General features: G+C 45.2%; 1 protein-coding gene across 1 annotated transcript in view; it reads left to right on the forward strand.

Annotated features, from left to right (window-relative positions):
• Positions 1–7,565: 7,565 nt before the first annotated feature.
• Positions 7,566–20,490, forward strand: part of EGLN1 (egl-9 family hypoxia inducible factor 1) — a 37,338-nt gene continuing 24,413 nt past the window's right edge. The window contains exon 1 of the mRNA XM_082049237.1: positions 7,566–8,987. Coding sequence (XP_081905363.1) covers positions 8,052–8,987 — 936 coding nt within the window. The 5' untranslated portion in view covers positions 7,566–8,051. The remainder of the gene's footprint in view (positions 8,988–20,490) is intronic.

The following is a 20,490-nucleotide window of genomic DNA, read 5'->3' on the forward strand; positions in this document are numbered from 1 at the left end:
ACTAACTAGCTACCTGGGTGAGCAAGGAACAGGTTCGGGGTAGCAATTCTAACAGCAACAAACTGATGCAGCATGATAGCAAGACTCAGATGCAACCCAGTCCTAATTACAGCTCTGTAGCACGTACTATCACTCCAAGAACAAACCAAAGATGTCAATAATTCATATTCAGCTGCGTGCTTGCATGAACTCCTGGTAAGTTTAATTTTCCGAGACCTAATATTTAGGTACTGCCTTCTAAAAGGTGTTCAGCATACAACTCCAGCATTATGTTTTATTGGATTCATTAACAGCGTTGCACCATCTGAATGTCTGTTGAAAGAGAGAAAATGAATAGTGTCAGTTTAGACCATGTAGGGGGAAAACAGCAATTCATACTAATATAGGAATTTAAATTACTATGTAACCACTACTTGCATTCCTGGTTTAGTAAGTATCTGGCCTTGGTATATGTTACTTGGGAAGTGCTTTAAAACATGCTGAAATGTCTTACTCTGGTACTAGACTATTCGCACAGAGGATTGTGCTTGTTAGCAGAGGAAACAAGAAGACACACAACACCACCATAATGACTGTGCATCAATATCACAATTTTTAATACCACATTTGTTTGGTTCTAAAATCTCAAGAACTATTTTAATAAACAGGCAGAACCTCTCAACTGCTGGAAATGGGAAAACAAAACAAACAAACAAAAATGTACAAAACTCGCAAAATATGAGTCCCTGTCATGCTGTTCACAGAATGAATAGCCTGGAGCATCTCTCCCTAGATTCTTAGACAGAATCAGCTGATGCCAGCCATCATCCTGTCTTGGTACAGAATCCTGCACTTTGGATCTGCTGATTCTCCAAACAGAGTTTCAAAGGGAAAGGCTTCTCTCTCCATTGAGGAGAAAGTAGAAATGGGTCAAGTTATGTAATACGAAGCAAATAAGGTTGAAGTTACATGACATGACTGAGTCAGCTCACCATTCTGACTTGGGTGGTCCTGCCTAACTCCCGGTCTTACTGGTCCACACCCTCTCTTGCACCACATCAAACTGCTGGGTAAGCTGATCCATCTTGTTAAGCCTATAGAGAACTCTTCTCTTGAACTGACTCACCAAAGGGCTTGACAAATGTGGTGCTGAGGAGCGTGCTGCTGGACGGAGCAGAACCACCCCTTTTGGTGGGCAGCAACTCAACACTGTGGCTTAAAAGTAGCACAAGTGGAGAAAGCATTGCAGAAAGGCCCAAGAGGAGCACTGAAGGCAAACGGAAGGACATGGGAGTAAAAGCCTGTGTCTTCAGGAAGGATGGAAATGAAAGAAAAGGCATCATGAAGCCCTCGGGAGTAACAGAACACTGCATCCTGACGTACATCAGAGTGGTGCACAGGGAGGCACCGGCACTGTCCTGGCAGAAGGGGAGTCGGGGGTGCAGGGGAAGATGAAGCTCAGCTGTACTAAGTCCATTGAGGTAGCAATGGCTCTGCAGGTTTTAGGCTCACGATGCTCACGTACGTGCCTGTAGCCAGCTGTGGCAAAGGTGAGCTGTTCAGGACAGATGTGTTATCTTGATATTATAATTTAACAGAATGTGAGCTATAATATTTTATCCCCATTGTTCAAGAAAAGGGGGAGGACACCATTGTTCACTTGGAAAACAAACAAAAATGAAGCATGTCCCCATGCTTCTTGAGAAATCACCTCATCAAAAAAAATCAAAGCCCTAAGTCTTATTGAGGAATAACACCTAGTCAGTCTTATCAGGTCAAAAACACTTTCCTTCCTCTCTTAAATTACTGAGACAGGTTTCTCCTTTCATAGCAGCAGATGTTTTAAGCCTGCTATTTTCTTAGAATCTATCTTCCTGGCACAACTGCCTCAATAAGAAAAATAATTTAGAGATAACAGAAATTGTGCTAGCCAGCTGCAGAAAAAGAAACTGTATCTCCACCCAAAACGTCCAGTCTTTTAACAAATACAACTTAATGGTTTCAGGAGCAGTTCTTGAATTCCTCTCTTGAGCTTTGGGTAACGGTTTCTAGGACATCGGGAAAAAAAACATGAGACTGTGGCCCATTAAACAGCAGGATATATTGTAATGCTTGAGATGAGGCACTCTCAAGCTTCCCAAACCAAGGGGCACAGAGCAAACTGCCCACACCCCAGGGCAACCCTGTTCTCTTTTCCAAATGCAAGGCCAGGCACTGGCAGAAGACAGAACTACGTGCCTGGCAGCTGAAAGACGAGGAAAGAGAAAATATGATGTGCAATAAATCAGGTACGTGCAAAATAATCGTGGCAGGCCACACCATCTTAACACTGCTCGGCATTGTTTCCACCTTGATGATCTTTCAGCATGTCACGATGCTGAATCATGATGACACAGGGGCAGGAAGCACATATCAGATGGAAAGTGAAAAGGTCATGTTATGATTGCGGACCTACGGAGTGCTGGAGAGACTTTCTTTACATTGGAGTCCCTTGTTCATATGCTGGAAGACTTATCTGCATTGAAAGCAAGAAAAACTTCCGGAGCAGTTCAGATAAATTTGACTTACATATAGATAAACCAGGATTTTTATTCTTTTTTTCCCCCCAAAACTGCTTATGGCTGTATCAGTGTATGGATTTCACACAGTGCTTCAAAAATGTTCTTTAAAAGTAACTTTCTGTCCTTAACTAGACTTCAAGCACCCTGAGGGCCTGCTGGCTTGCTTAAGTTAGAGGCCAAAAATGTACGTAATTGTCAATCTTTAGCAAGACAGGGAGTTCTTTTCTAACCAAAGCCAGAAATACTCCCTCTGGAAAAACCTCACAAACAATGTGGAAAAAGCTTTTGAACTTTCCATGGTACAAAGTTTAAAATGGGGACAAAACTGGAATGAGTCAGTCTTGAGCATTTTCAAAGCTCTGCTGAATTTCCATAGCTTTACAGATACTGACATCTGGTAGCAGTATTTTCAGTTTAAAAAAAAAAAAAAAGACATTGTCTTGTACTTCCTTAGCATAATTCATTTTTCTTTAAATAAGAATAAAATTATTAAAACAGTCCAATATTTTTGTCTGCATAAATCTCTCTGGATCAACCCCAACCATATTTTTTATGCAATAAAAAGAGGCTATGTTCCCAGAGAAGCAAATTTCAGACAGATTCAGGGACAGCAAAAAAAATTTCAGTTTAAGAGCCCAGAGGAATCCTGCAATATTAAATGCAATATTAAACATAAGTTTACACAAAGTAATTGAGAATGCTTCTCCTTATAATTTAGCCCAACACTTATAAGCTCAGGGTATAATGGAAGGTTTTCCCTTTAAACATTACACCATTATGTTATCCAGTGATAAAGCACTAAATTCTGTTACTTTAATTTCAGCAAAAACTTTTAGGGAAACTATACAATGGCATCAATAAGCACTAAGCAGGATGAGAGATGGTTCAGGGTGCTGTGGATTATTTTCAGGGCTCTAAGCCAAACTCTCCATTGTCTCAAAGCTCTGTGCCACTTCATATTGTGACAGAATAGCCAGCTCTTGGCGTATCAGAAAGCTGAAGCCTGGATCTTGAAAGCTGCTGAGACCCCTTTGGCTGTGCTGGCCACAACGACTTGACAGGTCCACACGGTTGCAGAATGAAACCGAGTGTGCTCCTCTGTGAGCAGCAGCACAGCCAGTCAATAACCCCACACCTTCCTCATCACCTCTGATGGGCGACCCCTCCTGCTCTGCCGGAACAGGGGGCAGGAGAGGTATTTGGGAGATGAGTAAACCAAGCTAACCCTTTGAGCACCTCAGGAAAAGAGCGTGCATTCAACAAAGGAACACTTGCATAGCCTTGTGGATGTACTCTGTACAGTTTGTCCTGATTAGAAAGGAAGTGAGTTTAACGGAGAATCCAACTCAGACAAACAGTTCTCTAGTTTTATTTGGAAAAGCTGCAAACCCGTTACAGTTCACTTGCTAGTATGAAAAGCAAGCTTGAAAAATGCCACTGTTGAGATCAGTGAATAATGGTTTAAGTGAAATAAGGGCAGTCAGGCTGAAGAACATGGCGGACTGGTCTGAGGGGGAAGAGAGCAAATGCTACAAGCTCCCAAGTTCTGAATTTTAATCATGACACTCTCGTGGACACACTTCTGTCCGGCTCACGCCTTACACTACAACCAGCCTTGGGAGCACGTGTAGCTTTCCCAGTGGCCTTCTGGTAGCAGTGAAAAACAACCTGGAATCTCAGGGACTTTCTTCCTGTTCACAGCAAAACTGAGGAAGATATTACTTCTTATTTAAACTTCATTTCTAAGCCAATTCTGTTCTGAGAATTAGACTTCTCTAATCTTGTTATTCTGCATTCCTCTCTCTTGTGGTGCTTCAAAGATTCTTTTTTGGTTGCTTATACAACCTTACCACTGCAGTACTCAAAATATATAAAGCATGGTAGAAATACAGCTATTATTACTACTTAAAGAAAACAGAAAAGTTATTAACTGACCAACCTTTGTTTTTTATTTCTAATAAACATATCAGATCCATATCTAAATGGTGACAAAAACCTGTGACCTTGCATTAAGTTTATCCCACAACATCCTCATCATGACTGGTATTACTTTAAGGACTTTTCATCTGCATTCTCTGCAAAGCAATGTCTCATCACTAGCACCAGTCAAGTTCTTTTCCAACACTCACTGACACAGACAAGATATTAGCTATCTCAGAAACGCGATGCTCAGGGAGCAAGTGAAGAGTAACCTGCAGAAAAGAAAGAAGTCCCTTCCCCCTCAGTTTTGGCAACCATCATGTTGGTCATTTTGCTTTGTACACCATATGTTGCTTTTCGCTGTTCTTTGTCCTTATGCTGTCTTTTAAGGAACAAGCTCTTTGGTAATGAATAGAGTCTTTATATGCTTGGAAAACATTTCTAGCATGTTGTAGACACTATTGTAATATAAATACTCATTGTCTTCCAGAGTATCCTTACCACTACCACAACTCTTTTCTGCAGCTTTTTCACTGGACAACAACCTTCATTAACTTGTTTTGTGCTGCTGGTAAAGTGCTGTAATCATAAAATATGGCAAATGCTTCATATACCCGAAGATGGATTTTGCTGAACTTGTTATTTCTGTTGATCACACTGGGGAACAGTATGTCAAGACAAACTGAAGTAGCTCAGTACATTAGCAAAAGTTAAAACAAAACCCAAGACATTTAATTACATCCCAAAAGATGTGTGGGAGAGGGAAAGAACAAAAGACTTTTGAAGCCAAATTAGCCCATGAATTAATAACTATCATTAGGTTTTAGTCACACACCATATTCTTACCTTGGTCCTTTTATTATTTGTTTCATAGTTGGACTATTGAGTTTTGAGTCTGTGACTTTCGTTTCCCTTATGTTTGCTGAAGGAGTACGCAAAAAATGCAAAAGGTCTTTAACTCTTCAGTTTCTTTCTGGCAGAACATCATTGTTTGCATTTCTGAAGTTTTTGAAAATAAGAGTCTTGACTCCCTTCTCATTCTCATTTGGCCCAGTTTAACAATGCTGCAAGTCCATGGAATTCAGTTGCATTCATCTCAGTTTAAAGAGTGAGAGGAATGTCTAGCCTAGTATTGCTGACATAACTCATACTCCTTTAGTTAAAGAACAACTCTCATTAAACCTAGATTAAAAATTTGTGCCCTTTATGCTCTGGATTTAAAACGCATTTTTAGACCACTTCCTTCTGCCTCCACTGCTGTATTTTCCTCCCTTTAAGAGCAATGAACAAATAGATTACTAATCTGCAACTCTGTTTTTAGTTCTCAGCTTTTCCAGTTCATTTGGCTTTTTTTTTTTTTTTTTTAAATCAGCCTTGGATCTTGCTGATCACGTTGTTCACCTTGAAATCTCATCCTTTGGGCTTCCATGACCTTGTCCTCTCAGTACTCCTTTTGCCTTTCTAATAACTCACACTGTTTTGCTCTCTCATTTTCTGTGTACGTACCACAGGCATCTGTAGCCTTGGCACATTTTGTTTCTCCTTTTACATCCCTCACATAGTACATGCAGTGCCTAACATTCCTCCAACTCCCACTGCGACATCAGTTAATTTTAAATCCAGTTCTATAGAGAGAAGAACCAAATAATTTTAATTGTGTACATAAAGCTACTTCACTATCATAAACTATATTGCAGTCTAGGGCCTCACAACAGCCTGTGAGGAACAAAAGTATTACTAATCCTTTTCTAGTGGCAAAGAGAAACTCATTTATCCAAAATCACAGAAAAACTTGTGGCAGCATATGATTTACCAACCAGAGGAATTCATTTCACCTTTCTATCTCCAGATCTGTATAATGGCTAATGCATCTGATACTTCTTGGACTTCAGAAAGGATTTTCTTAACTTACAAGCACTGCACACCAACGGCAGGTGCTGCCCCTCACCAGCCCAGCCCCTGAACTGAATGCTTGCTGTCTTCTCACCAAATGGTCCACCGAGGGGGTGGGAAGGAGAACCCCCAGCACAAGAGGAGCCCTTGCTCTGGCTTACCATGAGGCTCTGAGGCACCGACCACCATGTTGGGCTGTGTAACAGGAAATTACAGAATACACTCCACTTTCCTAGCATCTACTACAAGCAAGTAAGCAAGGCCACGGTTAAGCCAGATCAATTGGAGTTTTCACATCAACTCAGAGAAGCCCAGATCCTCATGTGGCTTCTGACAGCTGCTGTGACTGTCTCAGGACCTTCGCCCCTCCACCAACACTGCTTTGCCAAAAGTTTCCTTTTTCCTGTCAGGGGCTTTGCCATGTTGATCACAGCACTAGGCCCAACTCCTCCTTTTGGAGGCCACATCATCTGCTCTTTCTTCTTGCATTCTGCTTTTTTTCTTAATGGGGCGAACTCCAGCCTTCCTTACCACCTGGTTAGGTGGGACACAAGCCACACGTTATTTATGAAGGAGCCAGCACAAATCCAACTCTCCCAGCTATCCGGCGAAGATATTTTAGGGCCTACGGGAGTGACAAGACCTGGCCCTCCACCGCGGCTGGGTGCCGCAGCCGCCACACTCCCTGTCACTCAGGGCCACAGTGCCAGGTGCCCATGTCAGCCCGGCTCCCCTCCTGCTCCTCGGGGTTCCCGCCCCACCTGCCACGGGCCTGCACGCCCTCCCTCAACCCGAAAGATGCATCTCGCTGCTGCAGACAAGGACAGGGGCACCCACAGATTAGTCACCCACCGCCTGTCCAGGGTCGGCCGGGGCGCCTCAGGCAGCCCAGATCAGCGGCAGCCCAGATCAGTGACACCCCCCGAGCTGGGTCTCCCCCATTCCCTGGCGGCCGCATTCCTCGGGAAGCCGCTTTCGCCCGGCCGCCCCATCGCCGCCACGGGGCCACGCCGGCCGAGCCCGCCCGGCGCGAGGCCCATCCGTGCGCTCGGCGCCGGTGCTAGGCCGAGGCCCAGGCCCCGGCCCCGGCCCCGCGGCTGCGCCGGTGCGGTGCGGCGCGGCCGATCAGCCCTTCCGCGCGCCGCGGCCTGCTGCGGCCCGGCCCCGCCCGCCTGGCGTCGCGGCCCCGCCCGCCTGACGCGCCGGCGGCGCTGGCGGGCTGGAAGTGGCGTACGTGCAAAGCGGGCCGGGAGAGTGGCGCCTCCTCCTCGCCCCGACACAGCGGCGGAGGCGCGGCGGGGAGAGGCGGCGGCTGCGCCGGCCCGCGCACTGGGCAGAGAGGCCGGCGGGGAGCGGAAGGCAGCCCCCCCACCGCGCCAGCCGGCTGCCCCCCGCCGCCGCTCTCCTCCTCGGCCGCGCCGCCGGCGGGGCGGCGATGAGGCAGCGCTAGCGGCATTAGCAGCGCAGGGAGGGCGGCGCGGGCCCCCGCGGCAGCTCCGCGCCCGGCCGCCCCGAAGGAGGCCGCAGGCCGGCGGAGGCGGAGGGCGGCGGGGGCCGCGGCGGAGCTGGGCGGCCATGATGCAGTGAGCGCTCCCTCCCCGCGCGGCCGGGCGGGGGCCCGTGTTAGCGCCGCTCCCGCCCGCCTCCTTACATAACCCCTCGGCAGCGGAGCGGGGCTGCGGCGGCACCACCAGCGCCATGGCGAATGACAGCGGCGGCGGAGCCGGCCAGGGCGGCGGTGAGAGCAGCGGCAGCGGCGGTAGTAGTAGTAGCAGCAGCAGCAGCAGCAGCGAGCGGGATCGGCAGTACTGCGAGCTGTGCGGGAAGATGGAGAACCTGCTGCGGTGCGGGCGCTGCCGCAGCTCCTTCTACTGCAGCAAGGAGCACCAGCGCCAGGACTGGAAGAAGCACAAGCTCATCTGCCGCGGCGGAGGCACGGCGGCAGCGGCCGCAGCAGGGGGCGCTGCCGAGCCCCGCGGTGGGCACCCCCCGCAGACCCGCGCCCACAGCGCCGGGGCCGCGGCGGGAGGCGGCAGCCGGGCGGCGGGGGTGGCCGGGGCTACGGCGGCGAAGGGCGCAGCGACACCGCCCCCGGAGGCCTCCGCCGAGGCCGCCCCGCTGACCAACAACCACATCGCCGCCGCAGCCGCCGGCGGTAAGGCGGAGGCCCCAGCCGCGGCCCAGTCCCCGTCCCCCTCCGGGGAGGCGGTGCTGCTGTACCGGGACAAGTCGAACCTGTACCCGGGCGGCGTGCAGGCGGGGCCCGGCGGGGCCGCGCTGCGCCCCAACGGGCAGACGAAGTCGCTAGTGCCGCAGCGGCTGGCGCTGGAGTACATCGTGCCCTGCATGAACAAGCATGGCATCTGCGTGGTCGACGACTTTCTCGGCAAGGAGCTGGGCGGGCTGGTGGCCCAGGAGGTGCGAGCCCTCCACCACACCGGCCGCTTCACCGACGGGCAGCTCGTCAGCCAGAAGAGCGACTCCTCCAAGGACATCCGCGGCGACAAGATCACCTGGGTGGAGGGCAAGGAGCCGGGCTGCCAGACCATCCGGCTCCTCATGAACTGCATGGACGATCTCATCCGACACTGCAACGGCAAGCTGGGCAACTACAAGATCAACGGCAGGACGAAAGTGAGTGTGGGAGCCGGGACCCCCGGTAAACCCCTCCCTGCAGCCAGGGGGGGCTTTGGGGCGGGAATGGGGCGGCGGAGCCGGCATTTCCCCGGGCAGAGGCGGGTGTGCGTGCGTGTGTGCACGTCCGTGTCAGTGCGTCTGTCTGTGCGTGCGCTCGCTGCCGCCCCGCTCCCCGGAGCGGCCTCCGGCCCGGCCGTGCCGGGACCCTCAACCACGGGCCCGGGCCGGCTTGACCGCAGCCTCGGCGGCGGGTGGGTGTTGTCCGCTGTCAGCGCCCGGGCATTGCTCTCGACCGAGGAGGTGTGAAAGGGTTTATTTGCCTCTTTACTTTTCCAGAGCAATTATAAAAGATACATATATATATATGTACAAAAAAACCCGGCGATCTCATTTATAGCTCTGCATTTTGTTAAAACCTTGACCTGGAAGCTTACTGTTGGGCGATGAATATAGGAATGAGAGTTCTCTCGTGGTCTCCCAAAAAATGCTGAATGCAATATACTCATGGGCTCCTGAAAACGGGGCTTAGCATGTGCTGGGCACCAGCTGTGATGCCTTCCTGAGAGGAGCAACAGCGCACACCTTACCTCGAGCAGCACTTGGCTGAGTAGTGTGAAAAATTCTGTGCATAACTTTTGCAGGCTCGCATGAATGGGCTGGGTTTTGGTAAGTCCCGGCTCAGAATGTGGCCTGCCAAGTACTGGGCTTAAAAACTGGGATAGGAGACTAACATTGGTGGGCGAGAGCTCTAGTGGCACTGTACATCTGTGGGTTACAGTGTGACCCACACTCTGCCAGTTGATGCTATAGTGGGCAGGGGAGTCACAGCCGTGAGAGGAGCAGGGTGGCTTTGGGGAGCATTTATTTTTTTTAATAATGATCAAGTCTCTCTTCTCCAAAAACCTTATTTTGAGATCAGGGAACTGAGTCAAACTCTCCCATTGTATTAGCCTAATTTGCAATTCCTTTCTAGGCCTTTAAATAAAATTCACGCTCTTGGTGAAGGACTAGCAATGAATATTCATCAGTATCTTTTCAATTTAAAAAAAAAGAGAGGAGAGGGAAGCCCTTCACAATTTGCTACCTCTGTTAAAACAGAAGGAAGCTAGTGAATTGGTAGGAACCATCCTGCCGTGGTGGTTGCACTCTCACAGACAGACTCTTGTTGCTGCAGCTGCAGAATCTCAGCTGGTAGGAAGCGGGAGGAGGGGAGAACTGGAAGGCAAAAAACAGCCTTGGATTTGTTTGAGGCACGGGAAATTCAAACTCCTCTGATAAAGAAAAGTGGGTGGGATTTTTTTTTTTATGTGGTTTTTGCTTACCTTTAGTTGAAACAGTACTGTGCTAAAACATTTTAGAGGGAATATGGTCTGGATTCCTACTAGATTCCTGCTAGCTTGGACTTTTTTAAGCCAACTTATCTTTCAGACAGTCCTAAATCTCTTTAAGTCCCCAGTACTTCAAATTTGCACTCTAAAAATATCTGTGGCTTTGCTGGGTTTCAGTTTTATGCAGTGAGGAGGAATACTGCTTCTGTTTTTATGTGCAGTGGTGTGCTTCTGTAAATAATATGTGCCAGGGCTTTAGAAAAAGACTTTTAGAACTGTAATCCTGAATCACATGTGTGGTTCCTGGACTACTGTATCTTATGTTTGTAACTTTTGCTAATTGTGAAAGACAGAAAAAAATCTCTTAATACTGCACATTTTTGTGGAGGAGCAGTAAAGCAGTGCAGATTGTTTAGCCCTACTGGTTTTCAGTCACTGCTGCAATTCCTCTGTATTTGGGGGATCAGAACAGGTAGAGGGATCAACAGAAAAGCATTAGTCTTCTTGCATTCCCTTGCTTATCGCCCCACAAAAGCCAGTGCTTGTAGTGCTGCAGGAAAGCTTCGTTCACTAAAATTTCAGCAAGAACAGAATGAAAACTGTCAATCACTCTTACAGATTCACAGAATGAACAGAAGCAGTTCGTGAGAAGAGATGGACAAGCCAGTGGAAGACTTTGATCTGTTAAAACATGGGGTTTGTCGGTGTTTGGGAGTGGTGATTTGTAAAGTCAGTAGGGATAGGAGCAAACACTTCTCTCTACTTTTGTGTCTGTGGAGAACTGCAGCTTTCCTCTGTCGTTAATGTTACTAAGTTGAATTGAAGGGCCGTGGTGGGGTCACAGTCTCACAGTGGAAACTTCTATATGTTCCTTCAGGGCTCCTGGGTGTTTAGAGAGGAGTGGGAGAAAGATGTAAAATAAACATGGAAGCATCTCTTGGTTATCTGAAGTCTTTTTTTCTTCACTTGCACATGGTTTTTCTGAGTCGAGGTTTGATTGTGTTGCTGTAGGAATCCTGGTATACTTTTTGTTCTTGCCAGCATAGGTGAGTTTGCAGTGGTCTGTAATAGCTACAGCAAGTCAGCTCTGGAGCTTTTCTGTTTAGTGCACTTTGTATGTTGACAGCTGCTTAGTTCATTTAGTCAAATACAGTCCACTTTCAAATCTTGATGGGTATGTTGGATTTGCATTCACAGCAAAGACTTAAGAGGAATGATCCATGTCTATTATTTATTTTTACTGGTTTCATTTCAAGTAATAGGACCAAAATGCGTGGAAATGGAGCACACGTTGACCAACTGAGCTCTTACAGAATAATTTTATTACTCTCCTGTGTGTATGTTGCAATACTGTGGTTTGCGTAGTTGGTATGTGGAGAACTTAGTGTACCTTTTTACCAAACGTGCTAAATAAACCAATTTGCAGTGTCACTGGTGAGATTTGTAATTCCCCAGCATCAGAACCAGCAAAATAATTCCAGCCCTTGGGGGATCTCTCTGCCTGCCCTCTCACAATATGATGGGTTTGCCCAGTATTAAATGGTTGTGGTTTGGTATGGCACCTCATGCAATAGGGGACCTGCTAGAGTTGGGCTGTGTTCATAAATGTCAGGGATGTAGCTGTGCTGAGGAGATCTGGGGTGGTGAAGTCTAGGAGTTTGTGTTTCCTCAAAAAGTCATTGACTAAGAAATCAAAGGTGTGGTGTTGTAGCTTTGAGGGAGAAGGTGATTTTATATTAAGAGTTCTAAAGGTGTGTTGGTTTGGGTTTTTTAAGCCTATTTTTTTTATTAGACCTTTACACAAAAAACAAGCAAAAAGCCCACCCCAAACCGCCTGCAGCCAGTTATTTAAAATATTGTTGTTGGATTCACTGCCGTGTCTTCTTAGAAAACCGGCTATGTTTTTGAATGTTGAGCAATGGTTGGCATTATGTCACAGGAGTCACAGGAGCTTTTATTGAATCTTTAACCTTTACCAGATCTAGTTCAAGCTCTGTAAACAAGCATATCCTATTAGAGGGAATGAATCATAAATAAACCTGTTACATAGTGTACTGAAATTCCTACACTCTTTCTATTACTGAGTCTTCAAAAACATTTTTGTTGGTTAAATACGCCTTTAAAAATCTTAAGAGTTTTATTCTCTGTGCTCTAACTAGCATCTGGGTACTTTTATGGAAGTGAATGGATTATTGATTGAAGGTTTTAATGATGCTCTTGATCAAGGCTAATTGTTTTTGGTGTTGGGGGTAAATACCTGTAGATAAAATGGAAGAGATGATACCTAGATTATCACTTCAAATTTAGTTAAGGTGGAACTTGTATACCTGTTGGTGTTATCAACCTGGAATCTGCTATCGCTTCTACAAAGTGTCTAGAAGCAGTACATGAAAAGGGGAAAGGAAATGGGTCTTGAGAGATATATATACTCTGCATCTCTTAGCCAGTAAAACTACCTATCAGGGAAAAAAACTAAATTGTTTTAATGGAATCTCTTTTAAACTGATTGACATTCACCAGGACTTGTCTCTTAAGGTAAAGGACGTGAAAGAAGGTAAAATGCTAAGCGAGAAACCCAAGATTTTACATTTTTAAAGTCTCTGTTAGGGGTTTCCTCTGGACTAACTGGGCTACCTAAAATTGGTCTACTCAAACTGATGTGGTTCTGGTTAGACCTGATCATCAGTAGATTACTCTCCAGCCTGAAAGGTATCTATATAGCAGTAGATATAAACTAGACAGCTACCTTTGAGGTGGATTGACAGTACAGCAGCAGGTATAAGAGAATGGCTAACAATTTACTCAGCTCAGAAGTCCTGACTTACTGCATTCCTTGCTTTTGTTCTTTTAGTCTTTTTACAGACTTTGCTTCCGTCTTTAGCAGTTGATGGCACATGCTTGCGTACAGGAGCTATAGCGTCTTTCTCTTACTTTTTGTTATTTTCTAGGTTTTTTCTTCTTCCATCTCCTCCCAAAATATTAATTCTCTTTTTTCTTTCGTCTTATCAGTTGCCACACCTGTAGATGCATGTATTTCTGTTTCCTGTCTTAGATAGCTGGTGGAGTTATAAACCTGCTCATTGAAGTCAGGGACTGAAACACTCCTGAATCTCAGCCAGGTGAGAAGGTTTTTCCTCCATCCCCACACAGCAGCTGAAAAGGAGGCAAGGGAGGGGGCAGCTTTATGATTTTTCTGCTGGGTTTCTTTTTCCCCTATTGTGGACTCTACTGATCATTTACAATTTCATATAAATCCAAAGTTTGCATCTTTTACTGGTATTGGAAAAAATTTGGGAGATCCCAGTCATGGACTGGGTTCCTAATAGCTGTATAAATGGACGTCTCATCTATCAGCCATTTCTGCTTTGCTTCCATCACACCAGGTGCCACCCATCTCCTAACCCTATCCTGTGCCTCTTTGTGGTAGGAGATTGAACAGACAGTTTGACAGTCCCTGTTACATCCCTTTGTTTTTTGCTTCATTCCCACTCCTTTGTAACAGAAGAGATACAGTTCAAATTGCTCCATTTTAATGCTCTCCCATCTCTACCAGTAGGCCAGTGGCACCTGCTGCTTCTCAGCCACCTGTGGCTTAAAAATTTGCTCTGTTGGCACCACATTGTGCAAGCCTGCTTTTGTACTTTTTCGTAGATTTGCTGAATTACACAATTGCTCGTTTCTTACTCTCTCCCTGCCTCTAGTCTCAAAATAAATTGTTTAGCTGCTGCTTATAATTGCCTGGATGCTCATCAGTTATCAATATGATGCTGTGTGCTAAAGTATCCTGGAGTTTTCTGAAGACCTAGAGTGCTCTGGATTCAGACTAGTCCAACTATGCCCAATTAAATTAGCTTGTTTCAAAGTCAGTAATGCTCCTTTAGAGAATAATCCTCTAAGAGTGAGTGGATTTCTCGTGCTCTGCCGTTAGCTTTTCTGGAAACTGGAAAGAAGAGGCTCTCTGCTCTGGCCATTTATTTATGTAGCAGTTTTTCTACAAACGTGTTGGATTAACGTTGCCAACAAAAGAGGAATATAATTAAGGAGCAGTAATCTGCTGATAGAGCTAAAGCTGTCAGCAGCCATGTAGCACTGAGAGGGGGTAGAGGGAGCATGCGAAGAGGGTAGGTCATTCTGAGTTTTGCAGCTGCTGTTTAAAATAATATACAGGAGACCCAAACAAGATTTCTGGATGTTCTGTTATATCTTAATCTGCAAAATATAACCATGAGTGTGCGTGCAGCAATAAAACGACAGATAAGAGGTAGAGAATAAGGGCTTGGCAACCAAGTGGGTACTGGCAAGTGATGATGGTGGCAAAACACTGGTGGAGGGGAAATGAACATGGAGGTGGATGTGAGGGTCTGCTGCAGCTCAGGTGAGTCCTGTTCTCCTTGGAGGGGCCCAGAGATGAGGTGAGGGATCTAGGGTGAGGAATGTTGGTGATGCAGGGGATTTCCTCTCAATTTTTGCTTGTGCCATGCCCAGTTACAGAGATCCTTCTCTATCACCCAGTGTTTGGTTTTTTTCACTATCACACCCTGAATTATTTTTTGGTTGAAAACCTGCTGATCTAATTGGTTCCTAATGGGTGACTGTATGGGTTTGAATTTGTCACTGAGTTGTGAGAAGGCATGGCTAGGTCTTCTCACTTGAGTTGCTTGACCTTGATATGACTGATATCCTTACCAATTCTTTTCCTGACAGCAGCATTTCTGCTGGCAATGACATTTTCTTCTAGATGAGTGTTCTGGTCAGTGAAGGATTGTATGGTGATTCATGGATACTCAGTGGCCCAGAGTTCTTATATCCCTGTTGGGCTAGAGCCCTGACACATGATGAATAGTTTCATTTGTTGTTCCTCACGTACAAGCATTTTGGGTTTCAAACAGAACAGGTGATCAAAAGGCTGTCTGGTTTCTCCAATGCAAATGATCTTTCACACAGAATCACAGATCGGGAAGCACAGCATCCAGAAAATACACTTGTTTATGGCTACTGAAAATGAAAATGCGAACATTGCTGAGATTCTGGCAGGTTCTTCTACCAGAGAGAATTACAAAGATATACTAGTTTCTGAGGGCAGCTGTGTGGTGATTGTAACTTTGAAGCATGTTATGAATACAGCGTTTCTGAGGGTGAGAAGCACTGCATGTGGCTGCTGAGAACTTTTCCATGCCCCTGTGTCTTAGCCTGTAGTTAGTGAACACTTGGCTGGTGCTGTCAGAGAAGTAGTCACTCTTCTTTGCCAGCACAAGTATTTACATGGCCATCCTGTGAACTGGTTTGGGGAACCGATCCATCTGAAAAATAAACTGGCAAAAGAAGTGCTCCTGGTTCAGTGTTCGGATGTTTGTGCTGGCACAGAGGACTGGCAGATGGTGAGACTTACTTTCAGCAGCAATGCAAATTTATGCCAGCTTAAAGTGTTTGCCAATCTGCAGCCTTAGTCTAACACTTAGGGACTGATTATTCCAAAATTTGCTTGTGAAAGTTTGAGTACAGTTTATGGAATCTTGGATAGCTATGTATATTTTCTTCCATAACATATCTTTTCTTTGTTCTTCCATGTTCAGTGTGAGACTCAATTCTTGCCATCAGAAATGCATTCTTATGTCCTTCAAGGATCTTCCTTATGATAGTTTTACACAGAAGCTTTGCTGGTCTACGCACCATGTGATCCCATGTAACATGCCCAAGGAAAACAGTATTTTCTCCAAATGAGGACTTTTTTTCTTTCATCTCTGCACCAGCCCAACCCTTCTCAAGCTTCAAAACCAACCTAATAGCTAGATTTCTTGTGTGTGTTTGCTGTCCCTGTCCATTATTCTAGAGTTTTATTAGCACCAAAGATGTTACTGATTTCTCAGTTTCAAGACAGAGCTGGCCTGGTGTCCTCTGTGCTGAACGCTGTGCTGCAGTTTGCTGCTGGCTGTTGCTGGTAAGGAAGGTCCCTGTTCAGCCGCATCCCCTTGTGCTGGGTTCCAACAGTTGTCTTGCTTCAGGGACTCTATCTGAAATGGGCAATTTAAGTACAATTTCATTTTTCTTCTCCTGTCTTGTTTCCTGGTGCATTAGGACAGCCCTGTGAAATTCTGGGTTGGTTTGTGTGTGTTTGTTTGTTTTTTCCAGTTGACTGTGCAACTGCAGTTCGTTTTTGAGTTGTTGCTGTTCTGGAGATTAGGAACCCATAGCCTTGTGGTTTGTGCACGTCAGTGATTTCAGTACACTGTGGGTAATTAATTTCATTTTCCCTGTTGGTGGTATCAGTGATTTTTCTGTCTGTGTTGTTGCTTTGATGGATGTGCTATGCTGTCTCGCCTGTGCAGGACGGGCTTGATTCAATACCGCCTAAAAATCAAGATGATCCGCTTCGTAACTGTACAGCTCAAGAGGAAGAGCTGTCTTCCCCTTGCCAGTGGCCTCTTGGACTGAAATTCCTTGGAAGTGATGTCCTGCCAAGTCATAGGACTGTCTGAACAGCATTCTCAAATCTCTGGGTTATTTGTATCAGTAACCTTGACTGGGTGTTTGAGAGATGTTTTCCCTTTTACTTGGTGATGCTTAATTTCTGAATAGGTTGCTAGCGATTTTCTGCAAGTAAATGAACAGCGTATTGTTCTGGTTTGTGATGTTTACCTGCTTTCATGATGTTTGTAATTCAGTTGTGGTGTTTAGACTGTCCTTGTTAGTATCTGACAGCTTTTGACTTGAACAGGCTAGGTTGCTATTGAAAGTTTGCAAAACGCTGTCTTACAGTTCCATGTCCTGCGCTGAGTGCTAGTATGTATGTATGTATCTGTGGTATGTACATCATATACTTGTAGCTAGTAAGCTACATTTAACCTGGTAGTTTAAATTAAGGCTTTCTGCCACAGCCCAAAGGAAACTTGTTTTATAGAAGGGAAACAGATACTCTGTATAGAGCAAAATTTTCTTCTTGCCCATCCAGAAACTAAATTGATTTTCTTTAGGCTCCTTGGAGAGCTCTTGTACAAAGATAGCACTTTTTTTAGTTCAAAATGAAGTTTGGGACTGTTGTGAGTGGGTTGCTTAGTTAATTCTTCAATGGGACACTTGTGGGGCTCCCCGTCTCTTGAGCTGCTGCATTTTTTTACTTGACACTGTTGGAGTGGTGATGGGCAGTACAAGGACTGCGCAGGTGTTTTTTGAAATAAACTTACTCAAAATATATCAATACAAGATCTTTAATCATTGCTACATTTTTTACACTACACTAAGGAAATAATATTTTGAAAACAGTATTTTCATTGAGCAGGGCAGTAAAATTATTTAAATCTGCAGCTACTACTGAAGGGAATATTGTTATTTATTTACACCCTTTTTGTCTTCCATGTTGTGACTTGCTACTGAGACCCCATCAAAAGTAGGACTAATGCTGGGCTTTGTTGCCTTTTGAAAAAGTCGTTTGGTACTCCTTAAATCCTTGTAAACTTCTTTCAGTTTCTGAAGATTGTTTATGAATGATAGCTGATCAAGCATATTTTCAGTGCAGGCTTTTGTCAGAATTAGCGGGTAAGCAGCGGTCATAAGCTTCAGGTTGAAAGCAAATTCACTTGCTGTTCCAGGGCAGTGTCTCTCAAAACCAGAGCAATGCTTTTATGCACATAACAGCTGCGTACACTTGAAGACTTGTTCTTTGGTATTTAACTTAAAACTACTTGAGTATTTTTGTTAACATGCAATGTTATAAATAGGAACAGGGTAGTAATGTGCATGCCTGCACGTCTGTGTGGACACTGAGTGTGAAGGTGGGGTGGTTGTGTGTATGTTGCATGCATAGTGCTCTAATGAAGAGATGTAAGGTAGTTAATGGGGCCTAATGTAAAAGACTATTTTATATCCAAGGATTAATATTATACATTCTTTAGGGTCAGACCAGCTCAGAGCACATAGTTTTACCATAAAGGCATGGACAGCTTTGAGGAGATTCTGCTCATGCTGCTGAGCAGCGAGCAGAGCCTGGGACTGCCTTGCCTTGTTTCAACAAAAACAGGGATTTTTTTGCAAGTGATACAAGGTGAACACAGTGAAGGAGTTCAGGAAGCTGCTCGCCTTTTGATCCTGACAGGATGGAGGAATTGTTGCGTTGGTTGTCAGACGACTAAAGTTTTAAAATGCAGTAAACTGGCTGAAGGCTTGAGGGGTTTGTAAGTATTTGCTTGGTTTGTGTGGTGTTTTGTTTTTTTCTGTATATGTAAAGATATTTTAAACCTATTTACAGGAGGAGTTTATATTGTCAATTCACACCGCACTGTTGATAGCTCAAAATTCCTGGTGAAGTGGTGGAGGCTGTAGGCTTCTCTGCTGGGCATGCTCTTGCTGTGGCTTTCTGACCTTCTGGTGTGCCAGGGTCTGTTATCTTCCTGCTTGCGTAGTTTGGAAGGCTGCAGCTATGTCGTTAGAGCAGTCCTGATGTTACTAGTCAAATGAAACCAAGAAGTTACGAAGGTAGACTAGCCTGACTGTTGTGATAATGTGGAACTTAAATTGCTATATCTCAAAAATTTGGTCTATACTAATTTTGAGGCAGAAATCCTTATATGTTTAAGTTCTCTGCACTGTGTAAAAGACCAGGCATGCACATGTGGAAGGCTTCCAAAGCAGTTTATAGTTGCTTAATAGCAAGTCTCTTATTGCCACTCTTTGTCCTGTTGCAGCATCTGTTCCAGCAGGTAACCCTCACCATGGATGCCAAGCTCTGCAAACAGTTTCTGCTGTATTGAGCAGCGTGTGGTCTCTGCTCAGCTGCAGGCATCAGGCCTGTCCAGTTCCAGTGGTTGCTGTGTTGTTGTTTGGGCAGCTGGCACACAGCCTTCTGCTGTGAGAAAGGAAACTGTGGCCAGCCGATAAGGGCATCTTGAACTGACTTTGTTTCAGCTGGCATATTATATGATGCCCAGTGAAATAGATGCTGCTGATTGTATCTCTTTGTGGCTTATTTGTGTCTCCTTTGGGCTCTATATGATAGAGCATCAGTCAGTAGCACTCTTCTTCACAATAGTGGATTCACTTTTTCAGGTCATACAGGGAGAGGCTGAGAGAGCTGGGGCTGTTTATACTGGAGAGAAGCAGCTTTGGGCAGACTATGCCAGTTTGTGCAGGTATCTGATATGGGGAATGAAGAAGGAGGAGCCAGGCTCTTCTCAGTGGTGGCCAGTAACAAGGCAATGGACACACACCAAAATGTAAGAAATTCCATTTGAATGTAAGAAATGCTTTTTCCACTGTGAGGGTCATCAGAGCGCGGTTGCCAGAGAGGTTGTGGAGACTCCATCCTTGGAGATATTCAAGCCCAACTGCTGGTCACCCAGCCTGCTGTGGGTGACCCGGTTATGAGCAAGTGGCTGGACCGGGTGATTTCCCCCTCTCCATCTGCCTGCCAACCTCAGCCTTCCTGTGGAAAACAAGTACTGCATTTTTGGAGTGTAGGAGGTACAAAACAAGCCAATTTTTGAAGTCTCTCAAAATAGATTTTTTTTTTTTTTTTCCAGCAGTGATGTAGTCGGTAGTAAGTCCTGCTTATTGAACTTCTGAGTGAAGTGACCAGAAGTCTGTGTTGCTATTATCAGTGATTTGCTTCTTAAAGGAACATTGTGGTGAGATACGTAAGTAGTGTAAAAGTCTAAAATACTTCTGGCTTGGATCCCTTTGGTGGATTTAAGTGGACACTTATACACTTGGTCATCCAGGTGTTCACTTGTACTAAAATTTGTGCTGCTGCCTCTTCACTGTTTTCTCCCATGTTGCCTATTTTACAGTTCATTTATGTTTAATGCCTATTATGCAGTTCTGTCCTAGCATAGCTTGCTGATTTAAAGCATGTGTATGCTTAGCAAGGCTGATTTAACCAAAAGCTTAGGGAAGTTAAAGTCAATTCTTTATTGATAAGGGAGTTTCTACTTTCTCTCCAAAATTATTTTACAGTTCATATGATTTTCGGACCTCTCCTATAGTGAGAAGGCATAGTACAGCAGGGATAGCCATCTTTTCTTTGCTAGAGAGACAGGTGAAACATGCTGTTCCAAAGCCACAGACTACCGAAAAGTGCTTTACTTTAATATTTTCTGTATTTTTACTTGATGCAACAAATTTGTAACAACCATCTGGACAAAAATATTTGTGGTATGTTTTAGTTTTATTTTACTTAAGAA

This window comes from Streptopelia decaocto, assembly GCF_964273445.1.
Source record: "Streptopelia decaocto genome assembly, chromosome: 3".
NCBI classification, from domain to species: Eukaryota; Metazoa; Chordata; class Aves; order Columbiformes; family Columbidae; genus Streptopelia; species Streptopelia decaocto.